At 45.9% G+C, this 19,044-nt stretch overlaps 1 protein-coding gene and 1 long non-coding RNA gene across 2 annotated transcripts in view; both read right to left on the bottom strand.

Annotated features, from left to right (window-relative positions):
• LOC310826361 overlaps window positions 1-19,044 on the bottom strand; it is a 683,860-nt gene that overhangs the window by 92,401 nt on the left and 572,415 nt on the right. The window lies entirely within an intron of this gene.
• Window positions 2,770-19,044, bottom strand: part of SLC15A5 (solute carrier family 15 member 5) — a 45,797-nt gene continuing 29,522 nt past the window's right edge. Inside the window, exons 9-10 of the mRNA XM_083700493.1 lie at window positions 6,304-6,412; window positions 2,770-3,358 (exon numbers count right to left, since the gene is read on the bottom strand). Of these exons, the coding sequence (XP_083556619.1) occupies window positions 3,211-3,358; window positions 6,304-6,412 (257 nt within the window). The 3' untranslated portion in view covers window positions 2,770-3,210. The remainder of the gene's footprint in view (window positions 3,359-6,303; window positions 6,413-19,044) is intronic.

Here is a 19,044-nt window from a genome sequence, read left to right as displayed (position 1 = left end):
ACCTTGTATGAAGTTGGAAGAGGAGCAGCTATGGAGATTGTGCTGCTCTTACATTCTTCTGCAAAGCTTTTTGGTCTAAGAAAAGGCCAAAATACATAAGTCTCCAAAGCACCCTAGGTACAGAATAGAAGCTGCATCAGGTAAGAGTACACAGCAACATTCATCTCAGTAGTATCATGCTACAGTTATTTTCCAATTGACACCCAGTGGTGAAACATGGGTTGCCAATGCCCTGGGCCATGCTGAGGGTGGTGGATGGGAGGGAGGGAAATAGACACATTCAACTGCCTAACAGCATCTGTGTCACCCAGCAGATCACAGTCGCAGAGATCAGAGAAGTCATTCTGTTGTCCAGAGGTCAGTTTCTGGTTTCATGGAAAAGCCATTTTCAGCGACGTCCAGCAACGGAAGCATGCAGCTGTATTGAGGCAGCACCGGGTGTTGAAAATTTGCACCCCTAACAATTTTGTGCAACTGCCCCCCCCCATGCTACACTGCTGCTGTCACCCATTCGGACTGACCTTCATGTGCTAGCGTGTGCCTTCATAATGAAATAGCAAAGGCACTACAGCCCTTGTAGTGCAACAAATGTGCTTTCTAAAAAGGAAGAGGATATTTTGCTGAAAGGAAAATGATGGCATATCCAAGTGGGAGACATGTGAAGTAACCAACATTTGAAACTAGCATTGCATAACGTCTGCAGAAATTTCGTGCGAACGAATTGGGACGGACGCTCACGAAGCAGAGAGACTTTGCTGACATGAATATAGCCATAGCATTGATGGAGAGAGACAAAGGATCCTCTCCTTTTGGCCTAGGGTCATTTGAGAAGCCCCGGGTAACCTCTCTGAGCTTCCTTGGCAAACTTTCAGCAACACCAGGCGCTGTCTGCAAGCAATCCTTTCAATAAAGAGACCCATCTACCCTCTCCAAAAACAGCAGACATCAAGAAAGCATTCCTTTCCGCTAATTGGTATGACGACGAGACTACCCTGTTCTTATTTACAAAACTACAGATTTATGTCAAGCAAAGCCAATTATGCTTAATGCTTAAACTATTGCAGGTGCTGAATGACTTTGTTGCTAGGCAGTGGAATTGAAAAATGCTCTCTGAACGCATCTCATTGCAATGGAGAGCATGTGCTCCATCATCAGTGCAAACTCAACAGATGGATAGCTTAATCCCTGCCACTGATCTCTCTTCTCTCTCTCCCCCCCCATTCTACCTGAAACAATGTCCCACATGCTTTATCTTGCCCGTAGTACCTGGGAAATGGTTCAAATTCTTTTTTTTTAAGAGCACTTCTTAATGTCATCCAGCAGATACATTTAACTCATTCAGAGTAGGTTTGATAATTTACAGGGTGTGTGTGTGTGTTTTTAATGAAGTTTGCTTTGCTGTGCAGGATGAAAGTGTTTAGCATCTGGTTCTTGGGTTTGGGTTGTGGTCACTCAATAATGGCTATAGCTACACTGGATTAGTGTGGGGCTGTAGCTCAGTGGTTTCAGCACCTGCCTGTGGATGCAGAAGCTCCCAGGTTCATTCCCTGGCATCTTCAGGTAGGTCTGGAAGAGGCACGTGAAACCTTGCTATCCTCTTGCTGCAGTCCAGTACAGAGCTGATTTCCATTTCCATTGCTTTCAATTTTCTAAATCCAGTGTGAGCCAGTGTGGTGTAGTGGTTAAGAGCAGTAGTCTCATAATCTGGTGAACCACGTTCGCATCTCCGCTCCTCCACATGCAGCTGCTGGGTGACCTTGAGCTAGTCACACTTCTTTGAAGTCTCTCAGCCCCACTTACCTCACAGAGTGTTTGTTGTGCGGGGGGAAGGGAAAGGAGAATGTTAGCCGCTTTGACACTCCTTAAAAGGAGTGAAATCCAAACTCTTCTTCTTCTTCTAAATGTCTCTGAGTGGCTCTGGGCATTACATAATGACTTGAAAAGATCTTCTTCTTCTTCTTCTTCTTCTTCTTCTTCTTCTTCTTCTTCTTCTTCTTCTTCTTCCCAGTTAGAAACTTTCACTGCCCCCTCCATCCCGATTAATATATGTCACTCCTACTTCTTGTAATCTGAGCTTGGAGCCGCTGTGTTTTCTGTTTTGAAACTTTCTGAGCTCTCCAGGACTTTGGGGGAAGGGTGTGTCTGGATACTATCCAGAGACTGTGAATCTGTAAACTCTCTCTCTCCTAGTGTTCCTTCTGCTAGCTGTTCCCCATGCAGTATTTCCCAGTTTCTGCCTTCTGAAATACCATATTTTTTCCTCTATAAGACGCCCCCATGTATAAGACGCCCCCTATTTTGGGGGACTCAGATTTAAGAAAATGGGGGGAGATGTATCCGTGTATAAGACGCCCCCTTAATTTTTGAAATTATTTTTTAGGGGAAAAACCTAGCCTTATACACCAAAAAATACGGTGTGCCCCTCTGCAAACCATTGTTCCCAATCTATACTGTCCTCCTGCTCCTGGGAAGATTCAGGATCAGGAGGAGGGAGTGGCTCCAAACATTTTTTCTCAGTGCAACCCTCCTCAGCACGGTCCCTGACACTCAGCTACAGCCTTCTCCAACCTAGTGTCCTCCAGGTATTTTCAACCACATCTCCCATCAGCCCCAGCTATGTTCCTGCTGCTTCTCATGCGCAAGTAGACGTCTTCCTCTTGCTGATTTGCATACCATCAGCAAACACAGGTTGGAGTGGTTGCTGCGAAACATATCAGCCACTCGAATGTATTATGAGTGTTATTACCACTACTTCATGCTCCTACCCCTTACTACTCTGCCTCAGTCGCCTGGACTTTTTGCTCAACAGACACAGATTCCTAACCTTCTGGAACAGGAAACTTACACAGCATTGTGATGCAAGAGATTTTATTATAGGCAAACGTCATTTTCAGAGTGAACTCTTGCACACACACGGAAACACAAAGTTGTAAGTATTCCTCTTGCCCACTTACAAGGCACCTGTTGGAGTGTCTCAGTAAAGGGAGCTAGGCATATGGAAAGCTAAGGATCGGGGCCGGAGTCTGAATGCTCTCGCTGAGATTTCAAATGTTATCTATCTTATGAGGACATGAAAAGAAGAAACAACAATCCATTTATTGTTAAGTCAGTTCATAAACACAGACAGGAATGTATCATTAAAATCTGACAGACAATACTCTGGTGACTGACTGCGCTGTGTGACCAACCAGTCATTTTCAGAGCAGGATTTCACAGGAGAGTCTCCACGGGAGACAAAGGAGAGGGGCAATCCAGGATGCTGTCATAAAATATCAGCGATTTCTCATGCTGTAAAAGTTGCTCTTGAAGAAGACTCCCTCTGTACCCTTTGTCGTAGTCCTGCTGTAGATTAGTGTACCTGCAAAGCAAAAATAAATTAAATCTCCTTTGATGATTATGATGATTTATTATTTGTACCCTGCCCATCTGACTGGGTTGCCTCAGCCACTCTGGGCAGCTTTTAGCATATAAAGACATTAGAAGTGCAATGTAATACTGTATACCAGCCATGTTTAATGCCTTCAAGAGTCCAAAAGGGAAAGAGTGATGATGATGATGACGATGATCATTACTATTACAGTAGTACCTTGGGTTACAGACGCTTCAGGTTACAGACGCTTCAGGTTACAGACTCCGCTAACCCAGAAATAGTACCTTGGGTTAAGAACTTTGCTTCAGGATGAGAGCAGAAATCGGGTGGCGGTGGCGCAGCGGCAGCGGGAGGTCCCATTAGCTAAGGTGGTACCTCAGGTTAAGAACAGTTTCAGGTTAAGAACGGACCTCCAGAACGAATTAAGTTCGTAGCCCGAGGTACCACTGTATTAAATTTGTATACTGCCCTTCATCCAAAGATCTCAGAGTGGTTCACAGCATAAAAAGACAAGATAAAAACACAAAACACACAATAAAAACAAGAACAAAGCAACATTCCTCCCTTCCACAATACATTTAAAAGGGCATTGGATGTCAACCAGCCCAAGGCCTGGTTGAAGAGAAACATTTTCCTCTGGCACCTAAAGGTGCATAATGCAGGAGGCAGGCGAGCTTCCCTGGGGCGAACATTCCACAAACAAGGAGCCACTGCAGAAAAGGCCCGTTCTCATTTTGCCATCCTCCGGACCTCTTGTGGAAGAGGCACATGAAGAAGGGCCTCCAATATGTTGAACTGCCTCATGCAGAGTCAAGCCAAAGGTCTAACCATCTCAGGATTGTGACTGACAGCTGCTCACCTGTTACCTAAGATGGGGATATCAGGGACCTGTATGCGAAGAAAGTCCCTATTTCTGTTTGTACTAAGCCTATTTTGAAAGGCGTTGTTTAAGCCCATCTGATACAGCTGTTTATTCAGGGCCATTCGGCTCTGTTTCTCATCCCTGTTCACTGTAGCACAAGAATGTGAAAACCCCAAATCACCATAGAACACAGCAGCTAAAGCCAGCATCCTTCGCAGCAAAGGCAATGTTTGGTGCATGAAGCACTCAATAGATTGTAACTGAAATTACCTAAAAGCATCTAAAAGACTGGATTGTATGCCCCAGGCCAGCATCTCTGCAGAGGGCATTCCACACACACACACACACACACACACACACACACACACACGCAAGTTCCAACAATCATTTAACTTAACTTCTTATCATACACAATATTTTAGACTTCTGTCAAGAACCTCTGAAGATTTTCCATTCTTTATCACTTGTTCTGCATTTCTTAATTTCTCTATTACTTTTAATTGTCCTTAACTAATAATTCTTTTGAAAGTCTTCCTTGCAATATTTCACAAAGTCCTCCTTACAGAACTTCTTGCAGTCCTACTTGCGTAATCTGTTTATCACAATTGCTTTTCAAATAATTCAAATATTTGCTCCAGTCCTCTAAGAAGCTTTGGGCTGGGCTGTCACCAATATGCTGATGACACTCAGCTCTATCTGCTGATGGATGGCCACACCAACTTGGCCCCAAACACATTGACCAGATGCTTGGAAGCTGTGGCTGGATGGTTTCGTGGGAGCCGATTGAAACTAAATACTTCGAAGACAGAGGTCCTATGGCTAGGTCGGGATGGCATGGGGATGAGGGACCAACTCCCTTCTCTTGTGGGGGCCCAATTAGTGCCATTGCCTTCCGTTAAGAGTTTGGGTGTAATCCTTGACGCCTCCCTTTCCATGGAGGCGCAGGTTACAGCAACAGCCAAGGCGACATTTTTCCACCTTCGCCGCATCAAGCAGTTGGTCCCTTACCTTTCCCGCCCTGACTTGGCCACAGTGATCCATGCGACGGTCATCTCCAGGCTTGACTACTGTAATTCGCTCTACGCGGGGCTGCCCTTGAAGCTGTCCCAGAAACTCCAGCGGGTACAGAATGCTGCAGCGAGGCTCCTCACGGGGTCTCTGCCATGGAAGCATATTCACCCAGTGCTTTTCAAGCTGCACTGGCTCCCGGTGGAGTACAGGGTCAGATTTAAGGTGCTGCTTTTGACCTTTAAAGCCCTTCACGGCCTAGGACCCTCGTACCTCCGGGACCGCCTCTCCTGGTATGCCCCACGGAGAGCCTCAAGGTCCATAAATAACAACACCCTAGTGGTCCCGGGCCCTAAGGAAGTTAGATTGGCTTCGACCAGAGCCAGGGCCTTTTCAACTCTGGCTCCGGCCTGGTGGAACGCTCTGTCTCATGAGACCAGGGCCCTGCAGGATCTGATTTCTTTCCGCAGGGCCTGTAAGACAGAGTTGTTCCGCCTGGCCTTTGGCTTGGAGCCAGTTTGATTCCCTCCCTCCCCCCCCTCTTTCTTTTTTCCCCTTCTTTTCCTTCTCCTCCTGCGATGAGGCTACATTTTAATATTTTAATGTTCCATTATTTTAATTGTTGTGTTTTATTTTTGTTTTTAAGTTTGTAATCATTCATCTTGTTTTTATTATTGCTTGTAAGCCGCTCTGAGCCCGGCCTTGGCTGGAGAGGGCGGGGTATAAATAAAAAATTATTATTATTATTATATTATAAGAATCTCTGGTCCCGCAGGTTTCGAATCCTTCCTGTTAATTGATCTAATTCTGCATAGTCTATTAATTTCATTTGCCATTCTTCTTTTGCTGGTAATTCTGCAGAGCGCATTCCATCTGGAAGGGCCACCACTGAAAGGGCCCTCTCTCTTTCTAGTGGCTTCTCACTTGGGAACTTGGGGAAGGCCCTCCAAGAGAGATATCAAGCACCTGTCTGAAAATGCAGCATCATATGTGAATATTCATTCCATTCAGGCTGGTCCGACCATGCGTCAAGATTTCATGTGCTGAATATGCAAGGACTTACCTGTGTGAGATGGTCCAGAAGCCTAAAGTGTTAATCATCATTAGTGAGGCCAAAAAGAAGTAAAACCGTTCCAGTCTACCCTCATTTAGAATATTTGGAAACCAGTCACCTGTTGGGGGGAAAGAAGAAAAAAACTGTATTTAGATGAGCTCCAAGAAAGCCATCAGAAAAATAGAGTGTAGAGTGTCAAGATATTTGAAGATGGCTATCATATCTCCTCTCAGTCTCCTCTTTTCCAGGCTAAACATATCCAGCTCCTTCAACCGCTCCTCATAAGGCTTGCTTTCCAGACCCTGGATCATCTTGGTTGCCCTTCTCTGCACACATTCCAGCTTGGCAACATCCTTCTTAAATTATGGTGCCCAGAATTGGACACAGTATTCCAGGTGTGGTCTGACCAAGGCAGAATAGAGTGGTACCCTCAAACATCAGAAGGGTCCCTTGACACAAAGCATGAGATTGCCAAATGACATACATGTTTCATCACTAATAATAATAATAATAATAATAATAATAATAATAATTTTTTATTTATACCCCGCCCTTCCCGGTTCAGAAAACCAGGCACAGGGCAGCTAACAACAAATTTAAAACACTTAATTGATGCAACAAAAAGCCAGCACAAAATATAAAACGTGAATAACAATAAATTCAGAATTCAAAAATCTATTTAGGGGGAAAATCCATCCAATAAACATTAGATGATCACCAGGGCTAGCTGGCTAAATTAGTCCTATTTGGGCCAGCGAGGAGACCGAGGGAGAATTATGTGGCTAGTTTCAGAACTCACAGGGTTAAGGAGTTCTGAGTGACGTCTCTCCATTCCTGAGGCGTGACTAGAAGGAGGGAGTGGCTTTATCTCACTGCCTGTTTGTCTCTGCTTCCGAAGGAGACAGAAGCAACATGAGCGCTCTGAGCCCAGGAAAGTGCTCTTTTATTGTTTTACTGCACGAATAAAGACTGGAATATATACACACTGATGTCTAAGTGTGTTTGATCTGCTAAACACTGGGGAGCAACAGCACGCTGCGTAAAAGCTCTGCATTTGTGGCTGAAGGAGGACCGGGAGCAGAGGCGCCAGGCGGAAGTGTGCCGGGCTTCCATTCAAGCAGCTGCGCCTAATTGGGGTCCACTCCAATTAGCTACGTCTCATTATCACAGGTTATGGGTCGCTGATAAATGCTTTGAAGCTGTTGCGACGGTGTGCCGGTGTGTGTTTGAAGCCAGCTGAGAAGACGCTGGAGCCAGCTGGAGTCCTGCCTGTGTCTGGGGCAGAGGAACTCGCTGGGAAGGAGCTGATCTGCAAGGCCGGGTGCCGGACGCTGCTACTGGTTCCGTGAGTAAAGCTGGGGCCCCGGGAAGAAGATGGCGGACAGCCATGAATCGTGGGCGGTTCCGTTCGAAAAGCTTACTACCCAAGGATGGAACACCTGGGTCAGAAAAGGGAGGGGTTGGTTTTTGGCTACAGGGCTCTGGGATCCAAGCCAGAGGGAGCCAGCACCCCTCACTCCAGGTGCTGCTGGGACAGACGCTGCAGGCTTTCAGGCTGTGTTGCCAGAAGATAGCCAGCAGAGAATGCAAAGGGAGTTTTGCATGTTGAAGGCATGCGTACACGCATCGCTGTTGCCTCATTTGGAGGGCGTGGAGTCAGCAAGGGCTGCCTGGGAGGTGCTGAGGGCTTTGTGTGAAAGCTCAGCAGAAGGCAAGAGCCCTGGAAAAGTAATGAAAAGCCCGGAGGTGGCTGAAGCCCCACTCCCTGATCGCTTAGCTTCAAAGAGAGCTCATGGGCAAGTCGGGGGGGGGGGGCGAAGAATTCCAAAGGCAAGTTTGAAAAGTTTTCCACTGTGTGTGCCGAGGTGGAACGCTGTTTCAGATGGGGCAGGGCTGGCACAGGGAGCTCTTCCGGAAGACAGGGGGCCAAGCCGGCTGAAAGGAGCCCTGGGCAGTGTTTTTCCACTGTTTCTCGACGCTGTTTTGTTTGCAAGTCTCCAGACCATCTGCGTCGCTCCTGCCCCCACCGGGGTAGGGAGTCTGGACAGGATGTTTTGAAGGTCGTTTCCCATGGGAACCAACCGGGTTTCCATGGCAGCCAGTCCAGGAGAGCAGGCAGACGTGGGAAATCGCAAGGAGGACGTGACTCAGGAAGCGAAGATGGCTCTTATCATTTAACAGCTTCCATGGCAATTTTGCAGGACAGCTCCAAGGAGGAGAGAGTGCTACGCTTTATAATTGACTCTGGAGCGAGCAGGCACCTGATAACAGAGACACCTGCTGTCGAGATGTGGAACTGCAGAACTGTTTCAGCTGGGAAAAGTATTGTGCTAGCTGATGGGAGACAAATGTTGATTTCTAAGGTTGCAAATGTTTATGTTTCTGTTTTGCAGGCGCAGCTGGAAGTTTACGTGGTACCTGGGATGAAACATTGTCTTTTATCTGTTCCTTGTCTGTTACAGGAAGGGTATAAGGTGTGCTTTGAAAACAATGTTTGTACAATTTCCAGGGGAGGAAAGCAACTGGTCAGTGTTGCAAAGGGGCAGAATAATCTCTTTGTTCTGGAAATGCCTCTGAAGGGTGTGGGGAATGCTGAAAGGGCTCAAGCTATGCGTGCTACAGCTCCCACTCATGTTTCATGTGCCTGTGCTTGGCACAAAAAGATGGCACATGGTACCCTAGAAGATATCCAAATGTTGCAGGAGTGCACTAAGGGTTGCAAAATACAGGAGTGTGGCAGAACACTAAATTGTAGGGCATGCAAAAGGGCAAAGGAAAAAGGGTGCAGTTATCCCAGGGTGGAGAGGGTAACCACAAAACCTTTTGAGCTTGTGCACACAGACCTTTTTGGGCCCATGCCAGAGAGTCTGGGAGGGGCCAGATTTCTGACGATACAGGATGATTTTAGCCAGGTTTCATGGTGCTTTGCTCTGAGATCGAAAGAAGATGCACCACAACTGATCAAAGACTGGGTTGCAGAGGTGGAACTAAGGTTCTCCACCAAGGTAAAGGGGTTCAAGAGTGACCGATGTGCAGAGTTTACTGGGTCTGCTCTGCAGGAGTTCTTTCACCAGAAAGGGATACGTCACAAGGTGACGGCTCCTCAGGAGGGGGGCGTGGCAGAGCTCAGATGTGAAGCTCTTGTCCGAGCAACAGAGGTTTTGCTGTGTGACTCTGGTTTGCCTCAGAGCTTTTGGTGGGAGGCGACCAGGACAGTGACATTCACGATGAATAGGTCCTACAACTCAGTGGTAAGTGAAACCCCACATTTCGTGCTCTACGGAGAGAAGCCGCAGGTACATTTCTTTTGTGTGTTTGGGTCACCGTCCTTGGTGCCGGTGCCAAAGGCTTGACAAAAGCAGGGTGGCCCTAAGTTCCAGAAGATGATCTTCTGTGGGTATGAGCCTGCGACAAAGGGATGGAGGTTTGCCTATCCAGAAGGTGATCAGACCAAGCTTCTGGTCAGTAAACATGCTGAATTCTGTGAGCAGGATGGTTGGTGAAAGACTCCTGCAAGGCATGACGTTCTCTAAGAATGTCTGTCTGATTCTGAGGATGAGGGAGAACCAGCGGCTGAACCTGTTGATGAGGACCAGGTCGATGACCAGGGTCAAGAACAGGGTGGGGCATCTCCACAGGTTGCTAAAAGAGAGCCCAAGAGTGAGCCTGCGTCTCCTGTGAGCATAATGCAGAAAGTTCGAAGACGCATTAAGTCAGAGGGGGAGTCTCGTGATGCAGAGGACACACCTGCTGACCACAGTGAGTCAGAGGAAGCACCTGAATTTGTGCTCAGGCGGTCCACTCGAGCAACAAAGGGCATTCCACCTGAGAGGTTTCAGGTCACTAATGCGTGGGTTGGTTTCGCACAGTGCGAACCTGGGAGTTGTGAGGAGGTTCCACAGTTGCCTGACAAGGACGCCAGGAAAGGGCGCAAGGCATTGGAAAAGGGACTGATCTCACAGAGGTCTGTAAAGGTAAACACCCAGGTCACCTCAGGACTGGATAGAAGAGGGGGTGTGGCTAGTTTCAGAACTCACAGGGTTAAGGAGTTCTGAGTGACGTCTCTCCATTCCTGAGGCGTGACTAGAAGGAGGGAGTGGCTTTATCTCACTGCCTGTTTGTCTCTGCTTCCGAAGGAGACAGAAGCAACATGAGCGCTCTGAGCCCAGGAAAGTGCTCTTTTATTGTTTTACTGCACGAATAAAGACTGGAATATATACACACTGATGTCTAAGTGTGTTTGATCTGCTAAACACCGGGGAGCAACAGCATGCTGCGTAAAAGCTCTGCATTTGTGGCTGACGGAGGACGGAGGACCGGGAGCAGAGGCGCCAGGCGGAAGTGTGCCGGGCTTCCATTCAAGCAGCTGCGCCTAATTGGGGTCCACTCCAATTAGCTACGTCACATTATCACAAATTAGCTGTGGGATCCCAGAGCGGGTAATCTTCATAAAAAGGGGGAGGGGGAGGGAAGGAAGGGGAATAAAAGATCAGGCTAAGTTCAAATTGAAAGCCAGGCGGAACAGCTCTGTCTTACAGGCCCTGCGGAAGGAAGTTAAATAGTGATGAGGCTGGAATCGTGTGGTCTGCTTCTTACAGACCACGCTGCTTCCCAACTTTCTTGCATATCAGAATGTAACTCCCAGTAAGATTATGCATTCTGGGGGGTTGGGACAGATGCCCTTTAAGGTCCCTTCCAACTCTATGACCTCATCGGATACAGCAATGCATTTTGGGTGCCCCAAATGTGTGCACAGATTTACATACGTTCCTCACACACAAAAAAGATTTTCCATTAAAAAAATCATATTGTATTGGAGAGTGTGTTGGAAAGTGTGTTAAAAGTGCATAAACATAAATGGTGCACACAAAATTTGCACAGTGGGACACAAAGGAACAGCATGAAATGGGACAGGAATAGGATAGAGGCAGGTGAACTAACCCATGTCTAATTGGCAGCAAGACCTAAATGGGGCAGAGCAAGCAGTTCAACCCCAGCCCTAGTCACAAAACCCCCACAAAACCCCAAAATACCTATGATATTTTGTTACCAGAGATGGAGCTGCAAATGGTGTCCCCCAGGTCTGCATATGCAATACCCAAGTCCAGTATGTGGAGCAGAAAATCCCACAAGCGCCTCTCCTCTGGCAGTAAAAATACACTGATAAGAATAGCTATTTCCTTCCTGTGAAGTGCTTTTATGCACATACCAAAGAGCACACAAAAAGATCCTCTCTCGCCCAGAGGTGGTCCCTACCAGAGAGGAATGGCAAACTAAGCTGATGGACTATGCTGAAATGGCAAAGCTGACAGGAAAACCCAGGATCCAAGGGGATAAAAACTTTACAAAATAATGGGAAACATTTAGAAGTTATCTAAGAGACCACTGTAAGCAGATGGAAACATTGGCAGGATTTTCATTTCACTTGTAGCGTAACAAATGCCACAGACTATACAGTGATACTCAGGTTAAGTACTTAATTTGTTCTGGAGGTCCGTTCTTAACCTGAAACTGTTCTTAACCTGAAGCACCACTTTAGCTAATGGGGCCTCCTGCTGCCGCCGCGCCGCCGGAGTACGATTTCTGTTCTCATCTTGAAGCAAAGTACTTAACCTGAAGCACTAAATGTGTTTTACCCTCAACTCCATGCCCACAAGTATAAGACAGGAGAGCTCACATCATAAACTCTCCAACAGATCTTGGTCCCTCATTTGATTTCTGGGTGAGTTCCCAAAGTCATAGCTTTGGTTTCTGCACAAATCAAACCTCTGTTTCTTCCCAGCTGCAAATGAACCTAGATAATCCCCATGATGCATCTTCCATTCAGTGAAGGGGAAGGGGGCAAGCTTGCCCCGTCCTTCTGGAAGCATCACTACCTGGTTGTTTCTATGGCAACACTCCCAGTATCTTACCAGCTCTTTAGACATGTACAAAGGATGCTTAAGAGGCTGGACTAGGGCTATGAACTTAGCAAACAGACTAGTTTGACCACCAGACAGTTCCTTATACTACAGACTCACATCTTACAGAAATAAAACCACAGGTTTGGAGGGAACACAAATATATCAGTCAAACAACTCCACAATTCTATAACAGTGCAACCAATATTTTTGAAAGGCCAAACTGGGAGTTAAAGTGTAAGAGCAGCTGGGCCTGTGGGGTGAGATGTTTCTGCCCTTCTCTTGGACGACCGCAAACACAACTTTGTTAAGCAATTTCCTCCACTGGATCAACAAGAATAAGCTGTCAGTTGCCAGCCGGGTGCCAGCAGAGTTTGCTCTCGCTCAGTTCCTCAGACAAAAACTGCCTTCATTTGTCAGGGAGCAGAACAGCCGCACCTCCTCCTCCACTCCCCTTGTCTTACTCCTCAAAGATGCAACAGACTGAGCCGAACTCCCAGAGCTAGGTTTAAAACATATCATTTAACACTGTCAGCTGACTGAGTGCCTAGGAACTATATACTTCCCCCTTTAGTAGCTTATAAACTTTTAGAGCCATCATTCATAATCAAGCAGCTTTTCATTTTACACATCCCAGCGGCTGCAAGGACTCGAGGAGAGAATAAGTGTGTCTGACGGCAAGGAAGGGTTTTATATGGGTCCCTGTGCTACAGCTTATGGGTGGGAGGGAAAAATCTATTTTTGTTTGCATATTAATGAGAAGCGACTTAAGTTGCACTTCTCAAACCAATATGCAAAGTGAAGCACAGCTAGCCTTTGAAATTTGCACACTTCTGAATTTTGCGACACGGTTCTCCAACAACAACAAAAGGCATAAAAGACAAAAACGCATTATGCTGGGGGAAGATACTTGCAGGAAAGTGTGTGCATTAGGCAGTACTGAATACAAACATGTGACGATTAGGAGAAATTTGCACTGATGAATGTTCAAAAGGTGTTTCTTTTTTAAAAAGACTGCTGTAGAAAGGCAGAGAGTTGAATTTAAGACTGCAAGAATGAGAAGCAGAGAGGAATTGAAATGGACACATTTGCCCAACCTTAGACACAGTTCAGTTTGTTGAGTTCAACAGAAAATGGCTAGAATTAGGGATCAGGGAGGGAATAGTTTGATCCACTCTTTGCTGTGGACTGACTGGATCCACTGACTGCTAGTGGATCAGAAGGCAATTTCCAGTCAGATCACATGTTCCTCCAGATTTTGCAATGCATTTTTCATGCATCAAAGCCATGCTCAAAAATCCATATTTTGTATTAATGTACATGGAAGCATGTACTTTTTTTTTTTTTTGAAAATTGTGTATATTTTATGTTAAACATGGATATCTTATGTAAAAAGTGCACACAAAATAGATACAATGAACAGATCCAATGCACTGGAACAAATAAGAGTCAACAAATTAAGCTCCAATAAGATGAAAATAGGATGGCATTAGATGCCCAGTCCATCCCAAGTTGAAGTTTAGGAATGGGAACTAGAAGCCCAAGGGCTTGGGATGTGTGAGCAAAGTGGCAGAATCTTCACACCAAGTTGTGAAGCCTGTTTGTTACAGACTCACTTTGAGCTCACAAAAAGTATTTGAAACAGTCTCAAAATGTTTATAAGAATGGGCAGAATTGACATGCATATGCTTGGTAGTGTATATCAGAAACAGACCTCAGACTCAAGTTTTGAAGGGTTTCTTAAAGTCAACTAGAGGCCAACAATTATTGTTCATATTAACTTTGCTCTGGAAGAATCCTTGATATTGGTGGATGTTCACATCCTCCTAAATCATAGCCCTGCGACGTGGGGACTAAGAGACGGACAACAAAAGTAGATTCTGTTTGCCCTTATGGTGGCAAAGATACATATACAGCAAAACTAGAATGACAAATAATCACCCATTCACTACTCAGTCGTCTGAAGATCTCACTGCCCTTTCTACATTTGAATACAAGGCTTATAATTGCCAATCTGATTTAGACATGTTTGGACATATTGACTTCCTATATTAATCTAGGCTTTTAAGTTAGGATTGATGGAATATTCCTCCCGTTAATGTCAGATGGCAATGTTTTTAATCTGGCTTTGTCCCCTCTTTCCTTCTGTTATCTTTTCAAAATAATAATAATAATCTTTTAAAATATTGATCTCATTTTTAACCAATCTGGCTTTTCAGCAACCATGTAATTCTACTTTAGGAAAATGCTGGTAGCCAGGATCAATCAGAGACTGAATGAGAGGATCACCATCACACATAGGTATTTTTTATTTCAGAATCTACCTGTCATTGTAAAGCCTATCAGTGGTGGCTCGCACCCAAATGGAACATAAAAACAATGTTAATCATATTCTCATTTTTAAAAACCCTCCACACATTATAAAGATTTTAAACAGTAGCAGCTAACACAACACACAGCACTACACATATTATTTAGGTGTAGCCCAGAGGATAGCTCAGTTGGTAGAGCATGAGACTCTTAATCTCATGTTGGGTGAAAGATTCCTGCATTGCTGGGGATTGGACTAGATGATCCTTGTGGTCCCTTCCAACTCTATGATTCTATGAGAAGCAATGGGGAGCCTCTTAAAACCCACTAAAATAGAGACCACATATACCTCCTTAGGGAGGGAATTCTACCGATATGGGGCCACCACTGAAAGGGCATTGTCTATAATCTGATGGATCTTTTTGGTACACCCATGCAGAGTGCTTCTGAGATTGATTGTAATACCTGGGCAGGTTCATATGGGTGTAGCTGATCCTTCAAATAACCTGGTCCCAAACTGTCTAGGGCATTAAAGGTTACCAGCAGCACCGAAACATAGTAAGCTGCCTTATACTGAATCAGACAATTGGCCCATCTATTTCAGTGGCTCTGCAGATTTCAGACAGGGGACATTCCCAGTCCTACCCGGAGAAGCTAGAGTTTGAAGCTGGGACCTCCTGTTTGCAAGGCAGATTCTCTACCAGGGAGTTGCAACCTTTCCCTGAAATTTAAACTGGACACAGAAACAAGAAGGGGCCAATGTACATCCAGGGGCTGCCATATGTCCAGATGTTCCCAGACATTACTGGGATTTCAAAGACAGAATTGATGTCTGGAGGGAATTTCCAAAAGGCAGTGCTTTGTCCTGGATCTTAGGCAAGTCAAACGAAAAAACGGGGGTCTTCCTAAAAAACCTCAACAACTTTCGGAAATATGGCAACCCTAAATGTACCTGGTATGCCATCTGGCTCCTACAAGCACCCAAGCAGTTGCAGTCGGTACCAGTATAACTTTCAGAGCAGTCTTTAAAGGCTGCCCAATGTACCGGGCATCCCAACAGCCTAGCATGGATGTAATTGGGCTCTTATAACTGAGGCAAGATGGAGTCAAAAGGAACCAGTTCAGGACAGTCTCCTTCACTCCTAACCTCCAACCCAAACCCGAATGTACATATTTGCACTGCAACTTTTTAGAAAAAACTTCTCTCCATAACAAGTAGCACAGGGGGATAGGTTTTGTCATGTGTCTCATTAAAATGTCAAGGGAGGTAGAAAGAGCCTTAAGAAATCCACTTCCCCAGCTTGTACTGAAATATCACTGTCACCCGTCATCTGTTTGCACTCATCAAATTCCCAAGAAGTCTTATTTTATCATATTCACACCATCCTTCATAGATACATTTTAAAAAATGATTAACGCCACTTAAGGCGCCGGGTGACTATCTTACCCACTTTGCCAGCAAAAATGCAACTCTAGACTAACAAGATGCTACGGGATGCAAATGAGGCTGAAATATCCTTCTTCGAAATTCTGCGCCATTGTGGATCTGGGAAATTTGGGTCCCAATCCCCAAACCAGAGTGCCAGATCCATTGGATGGACTTGGAGACTTGACAATGTGCTAGCATCCCTTCTGTAGCAGGACAACCAACATAGAGTTAACTGTAAGCCTTACTGTAATGCACGGATGCATGAATTAATCGTTGGCACTGGTGGCTGGGGACCATTTGTACCGGTAGGGTGGAAGGTAGGGAGATGAACAGTAGGTGGCGCCAGAGCCAATGACATTGTAATTCTAGTTTCCCGCTCATCGTTTCCCCTGCTGAATTCTGCAAGATCAAAAGTAAGACTTAAGGAGGAGGAAGCTTCTAGACAGTGCAACCCTCTGGACTGGTTGTAAGAAGGCAGGCAAGTGGAGGGTGGTTGAAGGTTGGTGGTGCTCCAAAAGGTCGGTCTCAAGTGGCCTTTGGTTTATCACTCAGCCCTGTCCTTTCCCACCAGCAACATGAGTAATGTATTTATGTTTACTATGGTTCAGGTATAAACCAAGTTAGTTGCACTGAAGATCCACTTAAATTAATGGGACTCTTTGCTCTAGGCAGGGACACAGGTGGCGCTGTGGGTTAAACCACAGAGCCTAGGACTTGCCGATCAGAAGGTCAGCGGTTCGAATCCCTGTGACAGGGTGAGCTCCTGTTACTCAGTCCCTGCTCCTGCTAACCTAGCAGTTCGAAAGCACGTCAAAGTGCAAGTAGATAAATAGGAACCGCTCTGGCGGGAAGGTAAATGGCGTTTCCGTGCGCTGCTCTGGTTCACCAGAAGCAGCTTAGTCATGCTGGCCACATGATCCGGAAGCTGTCTGCGGACAAACGCTGGCTCCCTCGGCCTATAGAGTGAGATGAGCACCGCAACCCCAGAGTCGGTCACGACTGGACCTAATGGTCAGGGGTCCCTTTACCTTTACCTTTGCTCTAGGCAGGAAAAGCCAGTGCTTTCCCCAGCAGATGGGTCTCCTGCCTCTGTCTGAAGACATCCAGTGAGGGAAAGCCTACCATTCCACTAGATAATTGGTGTTAGAAGTGCAACAGCAAAGATATTACAAGTGCAGCTCAAGGGTTAATTCTTTTAGTGTTAAAGTCAACGAGGAAGGCGGCAGGCAGATGGAAGTGTGGGTTAGAAACCAGCAGTGAAATAATCTTCACAGATGTAATATATACCCTACCCTGACTGGCTGTGTAGTTCTGTGAGAGTTTTCCCTCTGTATGTTTGGTTGAATGTCTCCTTGACCTGTACAAGGCGCGAAGTAAGAAAGAGGGCTGCATTCCTTTCTGGGTGACCTTCCAGGTTCCGCATGCCAGTGGTGTGTGAGGGCAGAGACAAAAGTGGACAGAGCAATGTATGTAAATTTTGTACACAGGCACTCAGCACACTCCTGTCTTTGCTACACCCAGGCCAGCAAAATGCATTATCAGAGTTCAAGGACTCATTCAAGCTGGAAGAAAAACACTCTAGGAAGGTTGCAATGTTATCCTTCCAATAACAAAGGGAGGTAGGTTAAGCTAAGAGGTGGTGACTGGCCCCTGAACACTTCATGAGCTTCGTGGCTGAGCGAGGATTTGAACCCAGTTCTTCTGGGACCATGCCCAACATATGAACAATTACACTGTAACGGCATGGGTGCACGTACTGCAATACCTGAAAACACAAATGGCTCCTCTGTCTCAAATTTATTTTCCCTCTGAAGTGCCTATAGGTGTTAAGAGTCCTTAATTGCATCAAAGAAAGAAAGAATGAATGAAAAAGATCTTGTGACTCGACACATTTGCAGAGCAGCAAAATGGCACCGCATTAACATTACTTAACATGTAACATTTGCAACACACGCCCGGTCTCGCTACGCCTACCTCAGCTGGCAGAGGATGCATTACAATTTCTTGGCACCTTGGGGAGATTTTTGACCTTAACATTTAGCAAAGAGGAGAGCAGTAAAAATGATAAATTAATTTAAAGGTGGGGGGGGGGGAGAAGAGGGGTGAAAACAGTTGGGAGCGATCAGGTATCGGAAAGAAAAGAAGGTGAAAAGTGAGTGGGGAGTTGGACATAAATTCTCAGATATTTAAAAAGCCTGCCATAAAGCAGATTCAAAGACAACACTTCCCCACAGTTACTGATCCTTCTTGCCCCAAACACATTTCCCCTGCTTGGGGAGGGCCATAGCTCAGTGGGAGAGCATTTGCTCTGCATGCAGAAGTTCCCAGGTTCAATCCCTGGCTTCCCAGGAACTCTGGAATTGTAGCTCTTGAAGAGGAATAGGGGCCTCTCAGCACACTTAACAAACTACAGTTCTCAGAATTCTTTGTGGGGGGAAGCCATGACTGTTTAATGTAGTGATGGCCAAACTTGGCCCTCCAGCTGTTTTGGGACTACAATTCCCATCATCCCTGACCGCTGGTCCTGTTAGCGAGGGATGATGGGAGTTGTAGTCCCAAAACAGCTGGAGGGCCAAGTTTGGCCATCACTGGTTCAAATCCTTACTTAGAGATGCAAAGCTCACTGGGTGACAGTGCCAGACTCCCTCTCCTCCTCCTTTTCTCTCTCAGCCTACCCTACCCTAGGCTGAGGAAAGGTCATAGCTCAGGGGTAGCACATACACTTTGCAAACTGAAGGTCCCAGGTTCAATCCCTGGTGTCTCCTGGTAGGGCTTGGAAATCTCAAAGAGTCCCTGCCAGTGTAGACAAGTTCTGACCTGATGGGCCCATGGTGTGGATTCAGTATAAGGCAGATTTCTCTGTTCCTACCATAAGTATGTTGCAGAGAGAGAGAGAGAGAGTTTAACAGTTTTCCTCCTAAATTTGTGGATGGCTAGTTTGCAGGGTTGGCTAGAGAGGCAGGTCAAATGGGTCATTCAAGAGGCAAATGCTGGCAGCGGTTTCACAAAAATTGCTTCACATTAAAAAAATAACAGCGTATCAACAGATATTTGATACAAACAGTACCTGGTACTCTCAGAGCATCGCCTCCTCTGACATTCCACCGTGTG

This window comes from Podarcis gaigeae (genome assembly GCF_964106915.1).
Source record: "Podarcis gaigeae genome assembly, chromosome: 10".
Lineage (NCBI taxonomy): Eukaryota > Metazoa > Chordata > Lepidosauria > Squamata > Lacertidae > Podarcis > Podarcis gaigeae.
The sequence above is the reverse complement of the archived record's forward strand: the minus strand, read 5'-3'. Positions and strand labels throughout refer to the sequence as shown.